This window comes from Cololabis saira, chromosome 14, assembly GCF_033807715.1.
Source record: "Cololabis saira isolate AMF1-May2022 chromosome 14, fColSai1.1, whole genome shotgun sequence".
Lineage (NCBI taxonomy): Eukaryota > Metazoa > Chordata > Actinopteri > Beloniformes > Belonidae > Cololabis > Cololabis saira.
The window spans coordinates 44,741,886-44,767,557 of record NC_084600.1 but is presented as its reverse complement, the minus strand read 5'-3'; the positions used below and the strand labels follow the sequence as shown (position 1 = coordinate 44,767,557).

At 46.0% G+C, this 25,672-nt stretch overlaps 1 protein-coding gene across 1 annotated transcript in view; it reads right to left on the bottom strand.

Annotated features, from left to right (window-relative positions):
* Positions 1-746: 746 nt before the first annotated feature.
* Positions 747-25,672, bottom strand: part of LOC133460116 (protocadherin-16-like) — a 178,361-nt gene continuing 153,435 nt past the window's right edge. The window contains exons 18-31 of the mRNA XM_061740647.1: positions 22,639-22,878; positions 20,205-20,330; positions 19,320-19,529; positions 17,106-17,362; positions 16,378-16,584; positions 15,137-15,536; positions 13,016-13,129; positions 11,635-11,998; positions 10,418-10,548; positions 9,141-9,427; positions 6,065-6,206; positions 5,253-5,424; positions 3,992-4,401; positions 747-2,900 (exon numbers count right to left, since the gene is read on the bottom strand). Coding sequence (XP_061596631.1) covers positions 877-2,900; positions 3,992-4,401; positions 5,253-5,424; positions 6,065-6,206; positions 9,141-9,427; positions 10,418-10,548; positions 11,635-11,998; positions 13,016-13,129; positions 15,137-15,536; positions 16,378-16,584; positions 17,106-17,362; positions 19,320-19,529; positions 20,205-20,330; positions 22,639-22,878 — 5,084 coding nt within the window. The 3' untranslated portion in view covers positions 747-876. The remainder of the gene's footprint in view (positions 2,901-3,991; positions 4,402-5,252; positions 5,425-6,064; positions 6,207-9,140; positions 9,428-10,417; positions 10,549-11,634; positions 11,999-13,015; positions 13,130-15,136; positions 15,537-16,377; positions 16,585-17,105; positions 17,363-19,319; positions 19,530-20,204; positions 20,331-22,638; positions 22,879-25,672) is intronic.

Here is a 25,672-nt window from a genome sequence, read left to right as displayed (position 1 = left end):
AACTATCGTTATTTCTACACACTACGGGATCCCGGACTGAAGGCCGTTCCTGCGTCGCGGGGAAAGTGGAAGCTTTGCCACTTCTGCGTCTTCACTGCCGAACAAAAGTTCCACCACGAGTCCGTCCGCGGTTCGTTTTCAGTTTTCAGTTTTCACCCCCGTAAAAAACAAAGATGTCCGTCTGGGCGACTGAAAAACGTTTGTTCAGGTCATGAGACTATTGGTGCTTTTCCACCAGCACCTACTCGTCTCTCTTGTCGTCACACTCCAGGCCACCGATTGGTCGGGGGGTTGGAGTCAGACGTCTGAGTCAGGAAGTGACATCAGAGAAAGAGCAACTTGCGACTTCTTGTTCAGTTTTTTCGAAGAACAATGGTGTTGTTTTGAATTTATATCAAATAAATGCCACAGAACAAGCAGCAGATATTTGTATTGACTTCATTATGTCTTCAGTGTTGATAGCTTTTTGGTTTTCTTTGGTTCAGACAAGGATAAGAGGTCTTACCTTAAAAGGAAAGGTATAGACCTCTTATCCTTGTCTGAACCAAAGAAAACCAAAAAGCTAAGCAGCAGATACATCAACTCATCCATGTTCTCCGTCTTTGGCGCCTTTAGTTCTTCGTTTGTGTCGCGCAATCGAGTTCGTCACAGCAGCTTCGCTCCAATCTCGCCTACTTCTGATCCGGAAAAGAAACGAAGGCGAGGTGAGTCGGGCTGAGTAGGTACTAGCGTAAAAGCCGCCAAATGATTGTTCTTTTTTAAGGACGAGAGTACAAACGACAGAACGGCCTCCGAACGGATTGTTCCGCCACTACCGTCGCGGTCAAAAACGACAGAATGGCCTCCGAACGGATTGTTCCGCCGCTAACGTCGCGGTCATATCCTCATCTCGTGGTCGGGGCTGTGGTCCAGCGACGGCTCCCTGGTGCTGATCATGGACGCCGACGGGCCCTGGTTGACCCCGAACGGAGAGACGGCCGGGGACCGGGCGGCCAGCGGCGACAGCGACGGGGAGAAGCTGGGCGACATGGCCGCCGAGGAGATGGAGCCCTCGTGGCTGATGGGGGATCTCCGCAGCGACGCCAGGTGGGGGAACGTCCGCCCGATCACGGGGACTTTGGGCGGGACCGACATGGCGCCCGGGTGGGCCACCGACGTGATGAGCGGCGGCGGGTCGATCCTCGGCTTGGGGTCTATTTTGGGCTTGAAGGGCTGGCGCGTGTTCTGGGCGGTTTCGTCCTTTAGCCGAGCGATTTCCGTGAAGACGTTGGCGAGCGGTTGGAACTGCGGGCACCAGTTGAGCAGGTAGTCCCAGTTGTAGCTCCCTCTTAGCTCCTCGTCGCTGGCGACGATGGCGGTGAGCGACCCGTCCACCATGGGCTTGCCGTCCTCGGGGAAGGCGTAGTCCTTGGGCAGGGAGACGTTCAGGCCTCGTCCCGCGCCCAGGAAGCCGCTGCCGCCGCCTTCGTCTCGGTAAACCGGAATTTGCCCGGAGAGCAAAGTCCCGCTCAAACTTCCTCCTAGCTTCTTCCCCTTGAACCAAGCGCTGCCTTCCAGAGCGGCCGGTTCGCAGGAGATGTCCGATAACTGGTCGGCGTCCTGCTGGATCCCGGAGTCGGGTCCTCTTGCTGAGATGTGTTCCTGCATGGACGAGGTAATGGACGCCACGCGCGGATACTCGTTGATCATCCTGATCTCGTCGTCCTCGGCCGCCTCGGCCGATCCCCGTCCGCTGGAGTGCGACGGGTCCAGCGAGCCCCCCCGGGGGTACTGCCCCCCGCCGACGCCGCCCTGGTCGTACCCGGGCAAGGTTTGGTGGTAGATACTTTCCCCCGCTGCCGAATCGTCCAGTTTCTTCATGGCGGTTCCCGAAGCGACGGCGTTTCCCGCGTCCTGCTCCTTCTTCCTCTTGCGTGACTTGGACAGAAAGATAACGACGGCCAAGACGACCAGCAGAACGATGAAGCCGAGCGACGCGGCGATGATGCTAATGAGCAGGACGTTGACGTCGGTGGCCAAGCCGAAGTTGGTGTTGGTCACGTCAATGGAGATCTGCGCCGTCGCAGAGCGAGACGTCTCCAGGGGACTGTGGGCTTTCACGTCCAACGTCATCGTCCGGGTTTCCCGCTTCGCCCGGCTCGAGCCGCCACCGCCGCCGCCGCTAACAGAGCCGTCCAGCTTGAGGAAAACCACCCCGGTGGTTTTGTTGACGTCAAAATACGTGGACGGGGAGGTCAGGCTGTAGAGGACGATGCCGTCCACGCCTCCGTCCTCGTCGTTAGCTCGCACCTCCCCGATGCTCGCGCCTTTCCGGGCTCCCTCGGGAACCTCGAAGGAAAGCTCCGTGGACGCGAAGAGCGGGTCGTACTCGTCCTCGCCGGTGACGTACACCTGCACCGTCACCGTGGCCGACTTGTCGCCCGCGTCCACGGCCACCGCCACGAAGTTAAAGGAGTTGACCTTCTCGAAGTCGAAGGTGATCTTGCTCCGGATCTCCCCCGAGTCGTCGTCCACGACGAAGCTGTCTTTCTCCGTCCCCGACCGCTCCATCATGCGGTACTTGAGCTGGCCGAAGACGCCCGTGTCGTGGTCGATGGCGTGCAGGACGGTCACCGCCGAGTTCGGGGGCTGGTTTTCTCGGACGGTGGCCGTCAGGACGTCGACGGGGAAGAACGGGTGGTTGTCGTTGACGTCCTTGACCTCCACGACGACGGGGACCAGCGCGAAGTGTCCGTGTCCGTCGGCGGCCTGGACGACGACGGTGTGCGTCGGCTGGTGCTCGCGGTCGAGCGACTGCCGGAGACGCAGCGCTCCCGTCCACTGGTCGATGGAGAACAAGGACACCTCGTCCCCGGAGCTGATGGAGTACTGGACTTCTGCGTTGGGAGTCGAGTCCGGGTCTGGATGAAATGAAAAAGAATATAAATTTAAATGTACTTTATCTATATAGCCCTTTACAGCCACCTCTAGGTGAGACAAAGTGCTTGGCAGAATAAAACACAGAATAAATCGCCGTTGAAATCGCAACAATTATTATTATTATTTTATCCGAAAACAATTACGTTTTTGAGCCGCATAACTTACTCGAAAACTTGTGAAACTTGGCACTCACGTCCCATGTGGCGAAAAATTATGTATTCTAATAGTGTCAAAAAGGGGCGTGGCCTAATGGCTCAACAGTGCCCCCTAGAAAACTTTGTGCCTCAAGCCCCATAATACGGTTTGACGTACATGCACGAAAATCGGTACACACCTGTATCATGTCACAACTTAAAGAAAAGTCTCTTGGAGCCATGGCCCAAACCAAACAGGAAGTCGGCCATTTTGAATTAATCCTGTAATTTTGGCGCAATTTATGCCATTTTCACGTGTCGTACTTTAACGAACTCCTCCTAGCAGGATCGTCCGTTCGACATAAAGCTCTCTCAGGAAACACAAAAGACGTTAACGATGAAAAGTTATCAAAATCGTGGGTTTTTGTGAAATGGCGTGGCCGTGGCGCCGCGTCAAACTTCAACGTTAAACAGGAAGTGATACTAGTAGCTGATTGGTCAATATCTGATCCTATTCTCTGCTATAACTGTTGAATGGTTTGACATAAAGAGTCGTGGATGGTGTCATCGGACTAAGTTTTAAGTCATTAACATTAATTGGTGCAAATTAGCCCCGCCCCTTCTTCTGATTGGTCGATATTTGAGAGTTCCTATTTTATGCAATAATTTTTGAATGGTTTGACATAAAGAGTCGTGGGTGGTTTCTTCAGACTTAGTTTTGAGTCCTTGACCTTTATTGGTGAAAATTGCATGCGCGAGGGCCCGTTCATCGCTGCTTGCAGCTTTAATTATTATTATTATGTAAGCAGGGAACTTTGTGCATCAGTATCTCTGGGGTTCAATGGCAGATAGAGTTTCAGATCATCTGCGTAACAGTGAAATACTATAATAGACCCAAGAAGAAAGTGAGTAAAGGAGTCAGAAGAAGTTTGTCCCACCTGTAGCCGTCAGTCGTATGATCTCCGTCCCGGCGTCGGCGGCTTCGCTGAGCGACACGCTGTACTCGGCCCTGGCGAACGCCGGCGGGTTGTCGTTGACGTCTGCGACGGTGATCACCGCGGCGACGCTGGAGCTGCGCTGGGGGACGCCGCGGTCCGACACCACCACCGTCAGGTTGTAGAGCGGTTTGGTCTCGAAGTCCAGCCCCTCCGACAGCAGCAGCGTCCCCACCGTCCGGAAGCCCCGCCCCTCCACGAACCGCACGCTGCTCTCCATCTGGAACGCGTTGCCCTCGTTGCCGTCGGCGACGGCGAAGTCAAAGCCGCAGTTTTCCCGCGACAGGTCGCCGTCGAACGCCTCGAAGGTCAGGACGGTGGAGCCGGGGACGGAGTCCTCCGACACGGTGGCTCTGAAACGGAGAACGGAGGGTGAGGGGAAGCTAACGACGCTACGCAGAGGATAGGCTAGGCAAGGCTGGGCTAGGCTAGGCTAGGCTAGGATTGTTTATTTGTGTAGAACAGAGGTCGGCAACCTAAACTGTTGAAAGAGCCATATTGAACCAAAAACACAAAAAACTTAGAATGAAGACAAATGGCGAAAGTGGAAATGTCGAGAAAAAAGTCGAAATGTCGAGAAAAAAGTCGAAATTTCGAGAAAAAAGTTGAAATGTCGAAAAAAAAGTCGAAATGTCGAAAAAGAAGTCGAAATGTCGAGAAAAAAGTCGAAATTTCGAGAAAAGAGTCGAAATTTAAAAAAAAAAGTCGAAATGTCGAAAAAAAAGTCGAAATGTCGAGAAAAAAGTCGAAATGTCGAGAAAAAAGTCGAAATATCGAGATTAATGTTGAAGTACAATTTCTTTTCCCTTTCATTTTTAGGGCCAAAAATGATCCTCTGTCTTTTCTGCATTTAGCTGGAGAAAATTCTGGCACATCCATCATTGATTTGGTGAATACAGTTACTCAATGAGAGTAGGGAACTGTAGTCATGTGATCACACTGAAGTATACAGTTGTGTGTCGTCAGCATAAGTATGGTAGGAAATGTTGTGATGTTCCATAATCTTTAGCTAGGGGTAGCATATAGATGTTAAATAGAAGCGGTCCGAGAATAGACCCTTGAGGAACTCCACATGTATCTGGGTTCTCAGACTCATGGTTTCAGATTGACAGTAGTAGCAGTAGCAGTAGTATCTATAGTAGTAGTATCTGTAGTAGCAGTAGGCTGTGGTAGGACACCAGGGTACGAGGGCGTGGCCACCCACCTGTAGTCGGCCTGGTGGAACGCCGGCGCGTGGTCGTTGACGTCGGCGATGTGAACCTGCACCGTGGTGAGGGAGGACAGAGGGGGCGTCCCTCGGTCCCGCGCCTCGATCACGATGTTGACGGACGGACGTTCGGGGTCGAACTCAGCCCGGTGGTTGATGAACAGAGTTCCTGAAAACACAAACATCCAGGTAAATGGTGCAGAAATACAATAAACAACATCACTTTTGATTAAATGTGAGAAGTATTTAGTCAAACACCAGTTGTTCAAGTTCTCCCACTTAAAAAGATAAGAGAGGCCTGTAGTTTTCATCACAGGTAAATCTCAACTATGAGAGACAGAATGGAAGAAAAACAATCGAGAAAATCACATTGTCTGATTTTTAAAGAATGTATTTGCAAATTATAGTGGAAAATAAGTATTTGGTCAATAACAAAAGTTCCTCTCAGTACTTTGTTATATACCCTTTGTTGGCAATGACAGAGGTCAAAGGTTTTCTGTAAGTAACAAGGTTTTCACACACTAGTTGCTGGTGTTTTGGCCCGTTCCTCCATGCAGATCTCCTCTAGAGCAGTGAGCTTGCTTGTTCGTAGTTGACCAAATACTTATTTTACCCACGAATTTACCAATTCATTCAGTAAAAATCCTACAATGTGATTTTCCTGGATTCTTTCCCCCCATTCTGTCTCTCATAGTTGAAGTTACCTGTGATGAAAACTACAGGCCATATCTCATCTTTTTTAGTGGGAGAACTTGAACAATTGTTGTCTGACTAAATACTTTCTCGTCCCCCGGTTTAAGATCCCGTACCGTTGTTGGCGTCGATGTAAAAACCCTCCTGGGTCGACGACATCACGCTGTAGGTGATCCGGCCGTTTTCTCCAGAGTCTCTGTCGGTCGCCGTCACGGTGATGACGGGACTTCCGGGCGGCGTGTGCTCCGGCAGAGTAATCTGGTGAAAAATAAGAATTAATGACACTTGAGTTGAATTATACTTTAATGTCCACTAGGGACATTTGTTTTAGGCATCAAATACATGCATAGTGTATAAAAACACATATAATCAACACATACAGACAGCAACAGATATCAGACTCAATTGCACAGTAAGATTAGTGAGAAACCAAGCAGCAGTGAACAACGTTGCACACTCTAGATCAGGGATCAGCAACCCAAAATGTTGAAAGAGCCATATTGGACTCGAAACTTGAAACAAATATGTCTGGAGCCGCAAAAAATGAAAAGTCTTGTATCGGCCTTAGAATGAAGGAAAATGGCAAAAGGCGAAATGTCAAGAAAAAAGTCAAAATTTCGAGAAAAATGTCGAAATGGCGAGAAAAAAAACGAAATTTTGAGAAAATAGTCGAAATGTCGATTTAAAAAGGAAAGGAAAAAGGAAGAAAAAAATAGAAAAAAAGGAGAAAAAGAAGAAAAGAAAGCAAAAAAAGAAGAAAAAAAGAGCAAAAAGGAAAAAAAGAGAAGAAAAAGAAGAAAAAGAAGAAAAAAAAGGAAAAAAAAAAAGGTCAAACATTTTTGAAAAAGCTCCAGTAGGACAAGATTTATCTTCTCATTACAAGCAAAAAAATCTTGTCCCACTGGCAGATTTTTCTACTTATTTCAAGTGAAAATCGACTTGAAACAGGTGAAAATTGTTGTTTTTTCCAGTAATGAGTCTTGTTTTAAGTGTAATGAGATTTCTTTTTTACTAAAAATGAGACATTTTAACTAGAAATAAGACAAATATTCTTGTTAAGATTTTGAGTTTTTGCAGCGTAAGAGTATTTAAGATCAAGTGGTTTCTCTCACACCAGATCACATCTCCACAGAAGATGTGATTTCTTGGAGATACAGAAGGGCTGTCGTCGGCAACAACAGACTCAGGATTAACGTCATCTGAGAATTTAATGAGCGTGTTTTCAGAGTGACTGCTTCTGCAGTCGTTAGTCTACGCCCTTGAGCCTCGAGGGACGAAAAAAAGCTATGAACTGGCCACATAAACGCGTGAATAAAGTGGTAGCACCGAGAGGTCGCGCTCCGCTTCCCTTAGCGTGCTAATGCTGCGTAATTTCCTGAGACGTTTATTATCGGCTCATCTCCCCCCGGTTAACGTCACACGGTTGACATTTATCACCCGGCGTGAGGACGAGCTGGAAACGCTGCCGCTAGCTTCCCGTTTGCACGTCTGGTTCAGTGCGGTTTCAAAGTAACGTCTGAGTGTAATTTATTTAGCCATCAAACTTTTAGAGGGTATGAAAAACCTCAGAAATGTAAACACGCACCGCGGACTCTCTCACGAGCTGCAATGAAACCTTCTTCCTCTGGATTTATGGGGCGATGATAAAACACCGCTAATACCACAGATGGCAGGGGATGTTTGGCAACAGTTGTTTTTTTTAAGGCCCATCTGCGGTTTATTGATAAAACATAGATTTATTGATAAAACGTGGGTTTATTGGCAGGAAACGGGTCTGATCTGTACGGAAGAGAATCAGAGCCATGCAGGAGAAAAAATATTTGAGAGGAGGAAGAATCTTTTTTATTGTGCACTTCGAGAAAAAAGAGAATAATGTTGAAATACAATTTCAAGAATAAAGTCGAAATTTCGTGAATAAAGTTGAAATTTCGCCTTTTTTCTCAACATTTCAACTTTATTCACAAAATTTTGACTTTTTTCTCAACATTTCGACTTTTTTCTCAACATTTTGACTTTTTTCTCGAAATTTCAACTTTTCTCCGACATTTCGACTTTTTCTCGAAGTGCATAATGAAAAAAAAATTCTAAAAAAAAAAATAAAATAAAAAACTAGCAGCAGCGTTCCCATCCCGTCCTCGCGGCTTCCTCCTCTAAAACATTATTAGTGCCACGGGGCATCTATTGTTATCCTGCGTGTTTTTTATTCATTTTCCGGACAGATTTCGGTTCGCTACTCCTCCTACAGATTTCAGAGACCCAGGCGAATCATATATCAAAACTTGTGTCGCAATCAGGAATAGTGTGCTATGACTTTTGGTGTTGAAATTCCCATTTTTCCCAAAGTTATTCCCAAAAAAACGGCCAAAAAACCCCATTCAAAGTGGATGGGAGGAGGTAAAAAAAAGCCAAAAATTCACCTTTTTTCTGAGTCACCTAGCTTTCTCATTCCTGCACGTAGAACTGTCATTCAAACTTTAAAACGGAGAAAACTTCTCTTCTGTCTTCAAACCTGAAACTGTTTTTCCTAAGATGTAAACTTTTCAAAATATGAGCACTCGAGCGAGGACTGGAAATCACTTTTTCGTCAAACCTAGAGTGCGGAATGCCAGTTGGTAGAGTGTGAGAAGGCGTTAAAAATTACCTGAATTTTTATTTGTAAGTCGAGCTCACGGCCAAACCGTAAAAAGGAGACAAATATTTTGTCAGAATGCAGACATAGGTGTTGGGATTCATAAAATGTGACTTTGACAGGCGGGGTATGCACTTAAACAGAGGTGGGAGGGCTAGAGCGGCGCCAATACCTGTCTCAGTCTCCATTGACTGCAATGTAATCAAAAGTTTTCTTCAAAAGAATCTCACTCTGTCTTCACACTGAGCTTACTCAGTCATTTTACGGAATATCTGAATAAAATAAAGATTGTCAGAATCTGCCGGCTTCTGTGTCTCTCACAATGTTTTCGTTTTTTGACTACAAGTTACGGTTTTATCACAAATCAGAGTTATTTGAGACCTTGTCAGAAGCCAAAATCTGGGTTTTTCTCACAGCCAAAGGAAGGTTCTGAAGTCGAGGTTCTTGTTGCCGTAGCAACCAGAATTCAGCTGCTGAGTCATTCCTTCAGCCAGAACTGGTCACATGACTCAGTCAGTACAGACTTCATATACTTTAACCTGGGGGTGTTGACCTTCACTCACCTGGTAGAGGTCGTGGGTGAACGCCGGGGCGTTGTCGTTGACGTCCTCCACCACGACGGTGACGTTGGCCTCGGCGCGGTGCCGGCCGTCCGTGGCCCGGACCGTCACCGTGAACCACGTCTTCTCCTCGAAGTCCAGCGGGCCCGTTAGCGACACGCCGCCGCCGTAGCGGTGGATCCCGAACTTTCCCGCCGCCGTCCCGTCCAGCTGCAGCGAGTACGACAGCGCGGGGCCCGAGTCCACGTCGTTGCCCGTCACCAGCGTGATCTCCGTCCCGATCAGCGTATCTGGAGGAGAGAAGTTTATAGTTTAGAGTTTTATCTGGATCCACATCAGCTACAGCTAAACTGCTGCTATTCTTCCTGGGGTCCGACACATAATACACACTACATTACAACAAAAATTAAAAGCAAACCTAAAGAGGTAGCATGTAAAAAAAAGAGGTAGCATATAGTCAGTACTGGAGTTGAGGGGGGAAATAAAAACGGTGCAAATCACCCCCCCTGCCATCCCCCCTTTCCATCCCTTATGTCATTTCATCAATTAATGTGGTTTTACTGCTATTTCAACATTTAGAGTCATCACCAGAAAAATAATACCAGAAAAATAACTTATTTGACAATTTTCACCTGTTTCAAGTAAATTTTCACTTGAAATAAGTAAAAAAATCTGCCAGTGGGACAAGATTTATCTTCTCATTACAAGCAAAAAAATCTTGTTCCACTGGCAGATTTTTCTACTTATTTCAAGTGAAAATCTACTTGAAACAGGTGAAAATTGTTGTTTTTTCCAGTGATGAGTCTTGTTTTAAGTGTAATGACATTTTTTTTACTAAAATGAGACATTTTAACTAGAAATAAGACAAATATTCTTGTTAAGATTGTGAGTTTTTGCAGTGATCCATTTTACTTATCCTGTGAAGGACAGAGTCATATTGATAAGTTCAGAAAAGTGTTTTTTATTGTTGTGTTTTGATGTATTTGATGTAAGCCCAGTGGATATTTAAAGCTTACAGAAGGCTGCATTTAACTGCTGCTATGTCATTCCTGCAGTATTTCTGCAGCTGTTTTGGTCACTGCTATTATTTGTAATATATTATATTTGTAATGTATATTTGTAATCAGCACAAATTATCTGTCCCCATATGATCAAATCCACCATCCCCCCTGATTCTTTTTACAACTCGAGTAGCTAATGCATATAAGCATATAAGGTAGCAAAAGAGGAAAGAACGTGAATGGATCGGCCGGTTCGCTGGTTTACGTCGGCTCACGTACTCTCCGGTATCCGAACCTCCTGGGGTAACGGGATGGTGGGACTGTTGTCATTCTGGTCCACGATGATCACCGTTAGCGTAGCCGAACCGGCTAGCCGGGGACTCCCTCTGTCGGTCGCCGTGACGACCAGCCTGAGGAGGAAAAACAAGATCATTGAGAGCAGCGCAGAAAGAGCAGGATTCATTTAAAGAGGAATGAGTGTAAACGTGATCGCGGAATTATTCTATTCGGATTTAAAATTGGAATAAACCAGCCACTTACTTCGGAATTAAGTTTAATTGGGAATGGCCATTTTCATTCAGAATTAGGTGTTTACATGGTAATTTTTACTCATTAGGGACCGAGCACCAGCAAGGCTTGAAATCGCAAAGATTATTATTATTATTTTATCCGAAAAAATTTAATTTTTGAGGCGCATAACTTACTTGAAAAGTTGTGAAACTTGGCACGCACGTCCCATGTGGCGAAAAATTGCGTATTCTAATAGTGTCAAAAAGGGGCGTGGCCTAACGGCTCAACAGCGCCCCCTAGAAAACTTTGTGCCTCAAGCCCCACAATACGGTTTGACGTACATGCACGAAAATCGGTACACACCTGTATCATGTCACAACTTAAAGAAAAGTCTCTTGGAGCCATGGCCCAAACCCAACAGGAAGTCGGACATTTTGAATTAATCGTGTCATTTTGGCGCAATTTTTTTGGTGCCATTTTCACGTGTGGTACTTTAACAAACTCCTCCTAGCAGGATCGTCCGTTCGACATAAAACTCGCTCAGGAGACAAAAAAGACGTTAACCATGAAAATTGATCAAAATCGTGAGTTTTTGTGAAATGGCGTGGCCGTGGCGCCGTGTCAAACTTCAACGCTAAAGAGGAAGTGATACTAGTAGCTGATTGGTCGATATGTGAGTCTGCAATAACTTTTGAATGGTTTGACATAGAGAGTCATGGTGGTGTCATCGGACTTGATTTTGAGTCCTTGACCTTTATTGGTAAAAATTGCAAGCGTGAGGGCCCGTTCATCGCTGCTTGCAGCTTTAATTTTAAATTGGATTTCATTTTAATTCTGAATTAAAGAGTTAAACTTCCAATTAAACTTCCAATGTAAACGCACTCAATGAGGTACCTAATAAAGTGTATGTGATCTGGTTTGTGAGACGTGTTCAAGCTAACGGCTGTTTGTGAGGAGTAACAACAGAGTTTAATTCCACCACTCACTTGGTCTGTTTGAAGATCTCCCGGTCCATGATGGCGGCCGTGGTGATGCTGCCGGTCGCCGGGTTGATCCTGAACAGGCCGCTCATGCCGGAGGATTGGATGGAGTAGGTCACCTGACCGTTGCTGCCCTGGTCCACGTCCTCCGCCACCACCTTTATGATGGGCGTCTCGTAGCCCTGCGCTTCCCTCATGTAGGCCACGTAGTTCTGCAGCTGGAAGCGCGGCAGGTTGTCGTTGACGTCCTGCAGGACCAGGTTGATGGCCGTGAAGGATGTGGACGTCACCGTCTCCGCCTTCACCACCAGCCGGAGTCGGGGAGAGTCCTCGAAGTCCAGGCCCCTGGAGCTCTCCACCCAGATCTCCCCTGCAGGAAACACATAATAATCATAATTAACTGAAGTCCAGACCCCTGGAGCTCTCCACCCAGATCTCTCCTGTAGGAAACACATAATAATTAAACTAGAAGTCCAGGCCCCTGGAGCTCTACATCCCGATCTCACCTGCAGGAAACGCATAATAATAATAATAATTAAAGCTGCAAGCAGCGATGAACGGGCCCTCACGCATGCAATTTTCACCAATAAAGGTCAAGGACTCAAAACTGAGTCCAATGACACGACCACGACTCTTTATGTCAAACCATTCAGAAAATATGGCAAAAAGTAGGAACTATCAAATATCGACCAATCAGATCAAGGCGCAGGGCTAATTTGCACCAATTATGCTCAAGGAGTCAAAACCGAGTCCGATGACACCACCCACGACTCTCTATCACAACCTGTTCAAAAGTTAAGGCAAAAAGATAAATCAGATCAAAATAGATCAAATATGGACCAATCAGATGAAGGGTGGGCGCGCTTTTTGGCGTCTATCGTCGCCACGGTAACGCTTTTGAAAGAGAAAAGTAATGCGCGTCGTCGCAGGATGGAGGCGCACATTTTGATGTATAACACACCTGGGTGCACGTTACGGTTCGGGTCGTATTAACTGCCGAAGAAATGGCATAAACTTCGCCAAAATTACACGATTAATTCAAAATGGCCGACTTCCTGTTGGGTTTCGGCCATGGCTCCAAGAGACTTTTCTTTAAGTTGTTACATGATACAGGTGTGTACCGATTTTCGTGCATGTACGTCAAACTGTATTGTGGGGCTTGAGGCACAAAGTTTTCCATCGACTTTTTTCTTGAAGTGCATCATGAAAAAAAAAATCTTCCTCTAAAATATTATTTTTATTTTTCAACTGCCTGGCCCTAATGCTCTTCCGTACAAATGAGAGTCTTCTGTATCTGGAATGAATGTATTCTTGAGTCTATAAGGTAACAATAATATAATAATAATAGGATAAAACTAGAACAGAAACACCAGTATTTCAGTCGTACCTGTGGAGGAGCTGATGGTAAAGGCCTGCCGTTTGTTTCCACTGAAGATGCTGTAGCTGATTCCTCTCCTGGAACCGTCGGGATGCTGAGCCTGAGCCTGGGCCACCGCCGTGCCTGAAACAGGAAGAGAGGTTTAATTAACGTTAAAACAGAGATGCTGAGCCTGAGCCACCACCGCCTGAAACAGGAAGAGAAGTTTCATAGACTTTCTTCCGGCTCTCTGCGAAGGCGGACACTTTTTCTGCTCCTCCCCCTTATCTACCTGCACTGCTACTGTTTTTGTCCTGTCTCGTCTTCAGAGTCTCTCCTTTTCACTCCTCCAAAACTCTACAATCATGGAATTGATTAACTGGTCTCTCAGCACAATTGAAGTCGGGGGGTAAGGGAGCCCTCCTGCCCCGATGGGACATTTTTTGCTGGATACACAATGGATTCCTGGAAACATTGGAAACCGTTGTGTTTGGCGATTCTGTCTGTCGAGGACGTTGAAGATGCTTCATAATTGGATTAATGATAGCAGGATTTCTCCTAATTGGAGTGGGGGGATTCCTGGTATATCGACAAACGCGTAAGTCGTCGACAGCTGCTTTGGCCCTCTCTGAGCTGCCTGACGTGACTGAAGGATAAGCGCTGCGACCAACACTCAGACTTTAACGCTGGGGGAGCAAAGCCGTAAGCTGGATGTGATTCTTGAACAGAATCGCAGGCTGGCGGCGGTCTTTGAGCTCATTGGTAAGATGGATGAGACCTTGGAGAAGTTGGAAGCTCGGCTTGGCGGGAATTGATCACAAATTTGTTTGGAGTCGCCATTGATGAACCAGAGACTAAAGGCAGACGGAAAATTACTGAGTCTGTCTGTTTTCAATACAATTGTTGATTCTATAATCTGGCCTTGACAGAGCGGTTTGGCCGACCGCTCTGGTCACAATCTCCCTGGTGGAATGTAAACAAGGGACTCTGTCCCCACTAACCCTCCCCTCTCCATCTGTGGACTTGTTTTCAGAACTGACCGAGCCGTCTGATAACATCAAGGACATTGGCTGAGGAGCAGCTCTGAGTGAAGTTCACGGACTTACCGCTACACACACACTTGCTGATAACCACACCTCCCTCAACTCAACGCCTTCCTGGCTATAAGTCTTGTGATGTTGATGTAAATTTGTCATGTGCTTTCTGTGCTGAGGTGTTTTTTTGCACTTTTTCACTCCCCCCCCCCCCCCCACCTCCAATGTCACCCTTTCTCTGCTTTGTTCCGGTTTCGGTCGCTGCTCGTTGTTGTCGACCGGCCGGCAGCTGAGCGGATTTACTGTCTTGTATTGCTGCTTAGTTGTCCTCAATTGCCCCTCTGGGATGAATAAAGTTTCTCTGAATCTGAATAGACGTGAAAACAGAGACGCTTAGCGACCGACAACAGCTATTTTGTGTTATTTCATGTCTTTGTTATAGTTTTGTTTTTGTTTTTTGGGGTAAAGAGCCACGAGCCGCGGGTTGGCCACCCCTGGACTAACAAATGCAAGTGTTTTTGTCGTTAACACGGCCGCCCCACCTTTAGCAGCGTTCTCCTGCAGGCTAACGTACCTTTAGCAGCGTTCTCCTGCAGGCTAACGTACCTTTAGCAGGCTAACGTACCTTTAGCAGCGTTCTCCTGCAGGCTAACGTACCTTTAGCAGCGTTCTCCTGCAGGCTAATGTACCTTTAGCAACATTCTCCTACAGGCTAACGTACCTTTAGCAGCGTTCTCCTGCAGGCTAACGTATCTTTAGCAGCGTTCTCCTGCAGGCTAACGTACCTTTAGCAGCGTTCTCCTGCAGGCTAACGTACCTTTAGCAGGCTAACGTACCTTTAACAGCGTTCTCCTGCAGGCTAACGTACCTTTAGCAGGCTAATGTACCTTTAACAGCGTTCTCCTGCAGGCTAACGTACCTTTAGCAGCATTCTCCTACAGGCTAACGTACCTTTAGCAGCGTTCTCCTACAGGCTAACGTACCTTTAGCAGCGTTCTCCTGCAGGCTAACGTACCTTTAGCAGGCTAACGTACCTTTAACAGCGTTCTCCTGCAGGCTAACGTACCTTTAACAGCGTTCTCCTGCAGGCTAATGTACCTTTAGCAGGCTAACGTACCTTTAACAGCGTTCTCCTGCAGGCTGACGTCCCTAGCGTTCCTGGAGAAGCGTATTCCATCGTGCGGCTGCTCCGTGACGTGGACGACCACGACGCCGTGCGCCGACTGGGCCGGGTTTCCCTGGTCCATGGCCTCCACGATCAGGGTACGCTGGGCCGGCGTTAGCCCCGTTAGCGGCTCGGTCGCCCGGATCTCGCCCGTCAGCGAGTTGATGCCGAAGCCCGGCGCCGGCGCGGCGAAGCGGTAGAACAGCGAGCCGTTGGCGCCGAAGTCTTTGTCCTCGGCCTTCATGGTGGCGAGAACGCGCTGGGACGAACGACGGGCCGAAACCTCGACCACCAGCGGGTCCGTCAGGAAGAACGGGGCGTTGTCGTTCACGTCCAGGACCGAGACCGTCACCTGGAGATGAGAGGGTGAACGGTGACTTCAGGGCGTAGGCAAGGCAGGTTTATTTGTAAAGCACACGGGTCGGCAACCCAAAATGTTAAAAGAGCCATATTGGACCAAAAACACAAAAAACAAATATGTCTGAAGCCGCAAAAAATGAAAAGTCGAAATTTCGAGAAAAAAGTCGAAATGTTGAGAAAAAGTCAAAATTTCGAGAAGAAAGTTGAAATGTCGAGATTAAAACGGAAAGGAAAAAGGAAGAAAAAAAGAGAAAAAAGGAAAAAAGAAAAAAAGGAAAAAAAAGAAAAAAAGGAAAAAAGTAAAGTAAAAAAAAATTTAAGTAAAGCTTGCTGTTATATTTTTTTGTATTTTTATTTATTGTTATTATTTATTGTTTTTTATTATTATTATTTTTAATTTAAGTTATTTGTGAAAGGGGCAGATCAGATAAGATTCTTCTTCTTTCTGCTCCCTTTTCATTCACAACTTAGGAACATTTGTATTTGTATTTGTATTGAATTGTTTTGTTTTTTGAATGAAATAAAAATGAAAATGAAATGAAATAAAAATATGTTGTATTTGATTAAAATTGAAATAGAAACAAGGGGTAGGACCTCATAAGTTTTACTTATGAGTAAAACTCATAAGTAAAAGGTTTACTTCTTTTTGATTTTGTTTAATGACTGTTTATTTGTATTCTTTTTCTGATGTTTTGTGTACATTTTCTTTTGTTTTTATAATTATTTTATGCTTGAAATAGAGATTTCAATTCCCTTCAACCCCAGCGTCTACACTATCGTACCTGAGCGGAGGAGTCAGTAACCCAGCGTTAGCGGCGTCTACGCTAACGTACCTGAGCGGAGGAATTCCTCGGGGCCGCCGGCGACAGGTCGACGGCGAACACCTGGAAACTGTACGACGGCGTTTTCTCGCGGTCCAGCGGCGCCGCCGTGGTGATGCGGCCAGAGTCTCCGTCCACGGAGAAGGAACCGCGAGCTTCCGGGCTCAGGAAGTACAGAACCTTCCCGTTAACGCCGTCGTCGGCGTCGGAGGCCGAAACCTGGAGACGGAGAAGGAGAGGAGCTCACGTCAATAACAGAAGTAGGAAAAAAACAGTGTTCATCTTTTTTTAATACGGCAGGAGAAAAATAAAAATAATATTTTAGAGAAGGAAGATTTTGTTTTTATTATGCACTTTGAGAAAAAAGTCAAAATGTCGAGAAAAAAATCGAAATAGCGAGAATAATTTTGAAGTACAATTTCAAGAAAAAAGTTGAAATGTTGAGAAAAGTCAAAATATTGTGAATAAAGTCGAAATGTCGATTAATGTTGAAGTACAATTTTGAGAACAAAGGCGAAATTTCGTCAATAAAGTAAAAATTTCGCCTTTTTTCTCGAAATTGTACTTCAACATTAATCTTGACATTTCGACTTTTTTTTTCAACATTTCGACTTTTTTCTCGAAGTGCACAATAAAAAAAAAATCTTCCCCTCTCTAATATCTATATATTTTTTTTATATATATTTTTAAATTAAAACATTTTTTTTTTAATTATTATTTTATTTTCTTCTTCCACCCACCTCCACCACCAGTGATCCCTCCGCTGCGTCCTCCGACACGTCCACGGCGTAGCTGCTTTTCCTGAAGGCGGGCGAGTTGTCGTTGACGTCCAGCACGGTGACCTGGACGGTGACGGTGGCGCTGAGGGCGGGGCTTCCCCGGTCCGACGCCACCACCTCCAGGTCGTAGCTCGCCGTCTTCTCCCGGTCCAGGCCCCGCGACGTGGCCAGCGTTCCCGTGGTGGGGTGGAGACGGAAGTCCTCGTCCGGGTCGCCGGCTGCAAGAGGAAAAACCGCTCCTTGATATGCATTTCAGGTGTTTCCTGTGACTTAATTATTTGATAAGTAGAAGAAAGAACAGATGTGCAGCAAAGAAGAGGATGTCAACATGTGGGGATCTGGGGCCTCATTTAAAATGGAGTGCGTAGGATTCATACTAAAAGTGCACGTACTCTCAAAAGCCGAAAATGCCGTGCGCAAAAAAAAATCCGGATCAATAAAACCATGTGCACGCAGACTTCCACGCAGTCCAGCTGGAAGGTTGCGTAGCTGAATCCGCCTCCTATCACGCCCAGAAATGCATATGGATGAGCCTGCTGAGCATGCGCAGTGGCTTTCTGCAGCCTGTTTGGCGCAGATCCATGGTTTGGCGTCAGAATGAATGAGAAGTAGCAGCCACCGTGACACTGACTTTCACGGAGACCTAGATATGATGTGGAGGACAGGAAAACCACATTATTTGGTGGTCACAGTAAAAGTTAGAATAAGTATATAAATAGTAGGCTATACAATAAAATAAAGCACGCCGTTGCTGCGCTAAACGCCGTGAGTTCCCCGGCGCAACAGGGGGGACATGCCCCCCGTCTTTTCAAAATGATGTATTTGTCCCCCCCACTTTTTACAGTTTAAAAACTAACGGTAGGCTCAGCAAATCATCAAGACATCGGGACGGCGGGACGGCGGGACGGCAGCCCCCGCTCCCCCTCCTCCCTCCCGTCTCCCCTCAGAGCTGCTCTATGCTGATTTATGGTTCCGCGTTACACCAACGCAGAGCCTACGGCGTAGGGAACGCGGCGACGCGCACCCTACGCCGGACCCTACGGCGTAGGCTCTGCGTTGGTGTGACGCAGAACCATAATTCCGGCTGTAACAACATGAGCGCACGTACCCGTGCATGACAGGCAGACACACACGGGGAGAAGAGACTATTTCTTTAATTTTTATTTTTTTTAAAACTTTATCCTTATGAACGCAATTGTTATATAGTCCAACTTTCCTTATTTTAATCAGAACACTTTCTTTTTTCCTCTTCGGCGTGGAGTAGTGGGCTCGGAGCGGCAGCCCCCCCCCCCTCCCCCCGCCGCTTGCTCCGTTATCAGCACTATTTTATTATAAGTCTGATATATGTTGTGATATGTGATGACATTATTAAGAGTATGACATGAATCTGGCTTCATTTCACCCCCTCACAGCCTGCCTCGCCAGTTCTCCGTGTCTTAAGTAAATTCTTACGGGAGGGTCGGGGTTGCCGTAAAGATACGCAGATTTTTCGGTTAGTTTTTTCTTTTTAGATCCGAGGCTTTGCGTAGAAGGTGGCTTACGCAACTTTCAGGCGCTTTTTCTGCGCAAGCAAGCTTTATAGATGAGGCCCCAGATCTGTAACCCCTTTTTCCACCAAACCGGTTCCAGGCTGAGTTTGGAACAGGTAGCAGCAACTCTTTGCTGGGCTAGGTCCGATTCCCATCCCAAGTAACGTAAGATTCCCATACCAACCAAGGTTCAATTCCCAATCCAGGCAAGGTTCGATTCCCATCCCAAGTAACGCCCGCTTCCCGCCCAAAATAATGTCAGATTCCCGTCCCAAGCAAGGTTTGATTCCCAACCCAAGTAACGTCCAATTCCCCTCCCAAGTAACGTCCGATCTCCTGGTACCCCTTTTCCATCAAACCAGTTCCAGGGCTGGTTCTGGGCCAGCGCTGAGTTTGGAACCGGTTCCAAGGTAGCACCAACAAATGTTGCTATAACTTTCACGCAAACGTAACTGACGTTTGCAGTGACATAATGACGTGGCTCCTCTTAGCAACCGAGCTGTGGAAAACAACCGGTTCTCAGCTGGTTCCTAGTTGAACGAGTTGTGAACCAGAACCAGCCCTGGAACCGGTTTGGTGGAAAAGGTAATAGTGAAACCGGGCCACAGCTACCCGGACCAGACCCCCGGTCTCTGCCATTTCTCACCATTGATCCGGTACTCCAGCTCCCCTCCAGGACCAGAGTCCGAGTCCGAGGCCCGGAGCAGGCTCAGCTCCACGGGGTCCTGGTTCTCCGGAACCTCCAGCTGGTACCACAGCTTAGCGAACGTCGGCGCGTTGTCGTTCTCGTCCGTCACCTCCACGCGGACCACGGCCTTGGAGAAGTTGGGAGGGAGGCCGCCGTCCCGGGCGTAGACTGGAGGAGACGGACAGACGGGGGGAAGGGGAGGATGACGAATTGCATTAACAATATGGTCAGTATTGGTGAGTCTCAGCTTCATCCAGAATCCCTGTATACTAATCAGTTACAGAGGAGAGCTGGCTCTATTTTAAAAGACAACTCCCACCCTCTTAAAGGTGAGTTTCAGCTGCTCCATCAGGTTTTTCCTGCTTGCAAAACCAAACGTTACAAAAACAGCTTTGTACCAGCAACCATCAGTGCAATTAACAAGTGAGAGAAACTGCAACATAACCTTGTATTTATGTTTTGTATTGTTTCCTTTATCTTGTTTTTATGAAAAGGCACATTTTTATCCTTTGGTTTGGTTTGAATATTTTAGTTTTTTTTATCTACTGATGTTTTAACTTATCTTGATTCTTATCTTGGGGCCGTCCGTCCTTTTTGTTCTTTTAGCCAAAGCACTGTCGTCACTTTATCTAGTCCTGTGTTGTTGAGTGTTTGGTTTTGGATTGTATGTATAATACGAGATGAATGACTCACTGTAAACCAAATCTACCCAAGGGTACAATAAATAAATAATCTAATCTAATCTAATCTAATTGGTGGACAGAGGTGAGGGACTCAGATTGGGGTTATGGAGGACGGGGACGGTCCCCGTACCGGTGAGGGTGTAGCGGTTAGCGGTCGTACCGGTTAGCGTGTAGCGGTCCTGCGTCTCTGCGTCCAGCTCCTTGGTGGTGGTGATGACTCCGGTCAGCGGGTTGATGATGAATCCGTCCTCCGTCACTCCTCCGTACGTCACCTGGCCGTTGGAACCTGAAACAACCGGAGAAACACGTCATTACGGCAGAGCTGCACCTGCTGGAGGCAGAACCTGGAGACGGTGTGGATGCAGTGGAGGATGTGGACGTACTTGACAAAGTGGACGACTGTTTGACCTGCTGCCTTCAGGAAAACGCTACAGAGTCATCAGTTCAAAAAGTAACAGACTGAAAAACAGCTTTTCCTAAAGCCATAACCGCCCTGAACAACATGTGAATGTCTTCAATTACTGTTTTTACCGTGCAATACTTTTTCCCGGCCTATCTGTGCAATATTCCACCACATGTGCAGTAATATGTAATTATCTGTAGATAATGATCTCAGGTCTGGATTCAACTGTTCAAAATGCACCTTAACCGTTTTGTATTATTTATATTTCCTATCTGTTTGCACCGTCTTGCACTGGAGAGGTGATGCTGCTTTTAATCTCACTGTGAACAGTGACAATAAAGTATTATATTCTATTCATGTGGACAACGTGGACACACCGGACGTCGTAGACGATGTTGACGCAGTGGAGCACTTTGACGGCGAGAATGAAGAGAACGATGTGGAATATGTGGACAGCGTGGACGACGAAGACTAAATGTGAATGCAGTGGACACCGTGGACGATGTGGACGGCGTGGATGCACCGGACAGCGTGGATAAAGTGGACGTTGTAGACAATGTGGACAGAGTGGACGGCGTGAACGCAGTGGATGCAGTGGACGAATAAAACGACGTAGATGATGTGGACGCATCGGACAGCGTGGACGTAGTGGACGCCGTGGACGACGTTCATCAGCAAGTGCTCGGGTTTTGTTTCCAGGATCTTTGTTTCGTCCTCCACTGCCGACTGCTCAGCTTCTTCTTCTCCTGCTCTAAACTCTAAACTCTAAACTCTAAACTCTAAACTCTAAACTCTAAACTCTAAACTCTAAACTCTAAACTTGGCGCCGTTTTAAGGTTTTACATGTTGAAATCACTTAAGGTTCATACTTTAGTTCTGTCGAGCAGAGAGACACAGATGTGTTTTACGTTTGCTGGACCCAAAGTGAAGAACAACATTTGGGAAGATAAATCACGGGAACCTTGAATGAGACGTTTGTGAAACAGAAAAAGAACATTTTGGATCTTCCATCTGGAAATGTTTGGAAATGTTGTTTTTCCCGTTGTTCTTTACGGCGCCGGTTCTGGCCGTGTTTAACGTCGGGCTGTTTGTCTGTTTTCCTCTGAAATGTTTCCATTTTTGTCTCAGAAATGTTGATTTGTTGTCGTTTTCGTGCAGCGTCGACACACGCGACTCTTTATATCCGTGTTGGTGACGTCGTGCTGTTGCTAAGCTGCTTCTTTAAATACGAGACAACAAACGCATCATCGTTTATCTGGGAGTCTTTACTCTGAGTTTATTAAATGTTCTAATCTATCCAGTATCAGACACCAAGTTTCTGGGTGTTGTTTTGGATGAACGTCTAAATTGGAAGAATCATATTAATCAACTTTTCTCAGTAAATTACTGATAATCCAAAGATTCTTAAGAATTATCTCAGTCTGGTAGACCGGAACCATCTGCACCTCTTTTTTTGAAATAAACTTCATGTTTTTCACTCCTGCTTGTTTGTGCATAAGTTTATCAATAGAAAACAAGATCTTCCTGTCACTTTCCAGCAGTTTTTTACTTTTTCATCAGATTTTAATTAATATCCAACTAGACAGTGTTAATCTTCATTTACCCTTCTGTGGAACATCTGGTCATCAATTTAATATTACATTTAGATCCAAACCTTTGGAATGTAAGGAATTACAGTATCAGGGCCATTCAGGAAAAAAAATATTTGAGAGGAGGAAGATTTTTTTTTATTGTGCAACTTTATTCATGAAATTTTGACTTTTTTCTCGACATTTCGACTTTTTTCTCGATATTTCAACTTTTTTCTCGACATTTCCACTTTTTTCTCGAAATTGTACTTCAATATTATTCTTGACATTTCGACTTTTTTTTCAACAAAAAAATACTCTTCCGTATAGTTCAGTTATTAGAGAGTTATTAAAAATTAATAAAGATGACTTATCATAATGAACAGTTCCAAACGGGGCACCACCTGACTCATCAGGAGATAATAACTAAACAGTTAAACTCTTATCTCGGCCATGAAGCCTCCGAGTTTGTTTTTCACTGGATGAGACGGCGATAGTCGGCCATTTTGAATCACGTGGCCCGTAGCTAGTAGCTCTTCATGCTAAAATAGGAGCTGTGGCTTCTGCATAGCTCAGAGATGTGACAACATGTCCATATCTCTAGTCCCAGGTTCTAGACCCACCTTGGTCCCGGTCCGTGGCCTCCACCCGGATCACCGTGGTCCCGGGTCCCCGGTTCTCCACCACCCGGGCCTGGAACTGGTCCTGCGTGAACGCCGGGGCCTCGTCGTTGACGTCGATGACGGTGACGCGCAGCAGCGTGGAGGACGAGAGCTGGGGAGAACCGCCGTCCTCCGCCAACACCGTCAGGTTGAAGGAGTCCTGCTGCTCCCGGTCCAGAACCTTCTGGATGGACAGAGCTCCTACGGAGAGAGAGGGAACCAATCAGAGGAGGAGAGAGAACCAATCATATATTATTGCTCAGGCTTATTATTTATGCTTCTGTATAAACTTCGGCGCGTAACTAGTCCCGCAGCTTTGAGAAAACGCGAAAAGTAAAAACGTAGAAACGTGCGCCTTAATCGGGAATCGATTGGTATGACTTTTATTAGCGATTGGTGCGCACGTTTTTGCACGTTGTGCGAAAACGTGCGCTTTTTGGCCCACCCGGAATGCATTGGGAGAATTTTGGGGCCTCACCACTCGCACACCGTTACTCGAAAAATTATGACCCGATCTAGAAAGTTGTAGGCCCTGAATTTAACTACAGTCCTGTGGATTTTCAGAGCGATCACACAAATAGTTTTTGCATGAAGTTCAAAAACATTTCCAGATTTCCAAACTAATGGGGAGATTTTCCCATGTATGTGTGTGGCGCGGATGTCCCACTGTGGATGGGAGGAGGTAAAAAAAAAAATCACCTTTTTTCTGAGTCACCTAGCTCTCTCATACCTGCATGTAGAAATGTCATTCAAACTTCAAAATGGAGGAAAACTTCTATTCTCTCCAAAACACCAAAAGATTCCTTCCTAAGATGTAAACTTTTCAAGTTATGAGCACACAAGCGAGGACTGGAAATAACTTTTTTGTCAAATCTAGAGTGCGGATGTCGGTTGTTAGAGTGTGAGAAACAGTAAAAAATAACCCAAATTTTTATTTGTAACTCGAGCTCACGGCCAAACCGTAAAAAGGAGACGAATCATTTTTGGTCAGAATGTAGACATAGGTGTTGGGATTCATAACATGTGACTTTGACAGGCGGGGTATGCACAAAATTTAAACGGGAGGGGCTAGAGCGGCGCCAATACCTGTCTCAGTCTCCATTGACTGTAATGTAATCAAACGTTTTCTTCAAAAGAATCTCACTCTGTCTTCACACTGAGCTTACTCAATCATTTTAAGGAATATCTAAATAAAATTAAGATTATCAGAATCTGCCGGCTTCTGTGTCTCTCACGATGTTTTTGTTTTTTGGCTACGAGCTACGGTTTTATCACAACCGTGATAAACACCCCGGTAAATACTATAACTTTTGAATGGTTTGACATACAGAGTCGTGGGTGGTGTCATCAGACTCGGTATCGAGTCCTTCACCTTAATTGGTGCAAATAAGCCCCGCCCCTTCTTCTGATTGGTCGATATGTGATAGTTCCTATTTTCTGCAATAACTTTTGAATGGTTTGATATAGAGAATGTCGTCACAATCGCAATCATCCGGCAGTAGTCCCGTGGCACTTCAACATTTCCAGGGAATTTTGTGTCTAGTACTAGTATTAATATGTTGCACAACTACAGTCATATAATTCATGCAACAGCTGAAAAAAAAAAAACGTTTTAATAACACTAACCCAAATCTATATCGGGATCGGATCAAATCTTGATAATCGATTCTGAATCTTAAGAATCAGGACTAAATCTATTCTTGACATTTGAATTGATCCCCAGCCCTAGGGGGGAGACACTACTGTCTTATATAATAATGCCATGTTGTCCATCTTGCTAAGTACATCCCTGTTTTACGCCGTAGGCTGCAGGTAATTAGTTCCATTGATCGTATTTCTTTCACAACGTCCAACCATTGGCTCAGTCCAGGTGACTCCATCTTCAGACACTTTCTTGTAATGGCTTTCTTAGAGAAGAGATAGAATTTTAAAAATGAATATGTCCTCTTTCTTTATTCCATCCTCTGGTGTTAGTCCTGAGTAAATAACTCAGGGATCTTTAGGAAACTCATATCCCAGAACTTTCTCCACGGCTCTCAGGATCAAACACGCTTGTATTTTCTTACACGACCAGAAAAGAGAGTGGTCGGCACTCGATTGGCCCCACTGTCTCCAGCAATATTGATGCTCACCCAGTTTATTTGTTAATTTTTGGACTACTACTACTGTCATTTAGCAGACGCTTTTATCCAAAGCGACTTACATCTGAGAGAACAAACACAATCACAAAATCAGACAAGAGGTCTAGCTGGATCAGAGCTGGTCAGAGTAATGAGAATCCAGTTGGACTCAGGTGCTGCCATGCTAGTGCTAGAATATATATATTTCTGAGAAAGCTACGTCTAAGAAGACGCCATCTTGTCATAAGTGCATGCATCTACTAGATGCAGAAGTTCTCCTTAAAGAGCTTAGTCTTTAGCTTTAGCTCTTAAAAGTAGTACCAGATCTGCAGACCAGAGTTTGTAGGTCGTTCCACCATCAGGGAACAACGGAGGAGATTCTGAGATTCTGCCTACAGATTTCACACCACGTTGTGGTGGAAGAACCAGGAATCTTTCACTGGCTGAGCAGAGCTGTGGATGAAGGAGTGAAGGTGTTGAGGAGCCGTTTGGGTGATTGTTTGGTAGCCAGAAGCTTTGAACTTGATGCTGTAACTGGAAGCCATTGCAGAGAGATTAGCAGTGGAGCTCCATGAGCTCTCTTGGGTTTGGAGTAATAAAAATGAATTACATTTTTCCAACCAAATTCCCTCCATCTCTTGGAGCCGGTTGAGGTGTTGGGTCTTATTCCTTAGGCCAATTCACCTCTGTAAACGTGTGACTCAAGTAGAAACAGCAGCATTTATAGACTTGCAGGTCCAGGACCTGGACCAGGACCAGGACAAGCTCCCAGGTCCAGTAAAAGAAGCTCCGCCGGAGCTGCAGGAGCTTTTCCACCACCAGGAACCGGGCCGAGTTCAAGCTGCAGCCACGTAAACGTTCGTCACGTAAAGGAG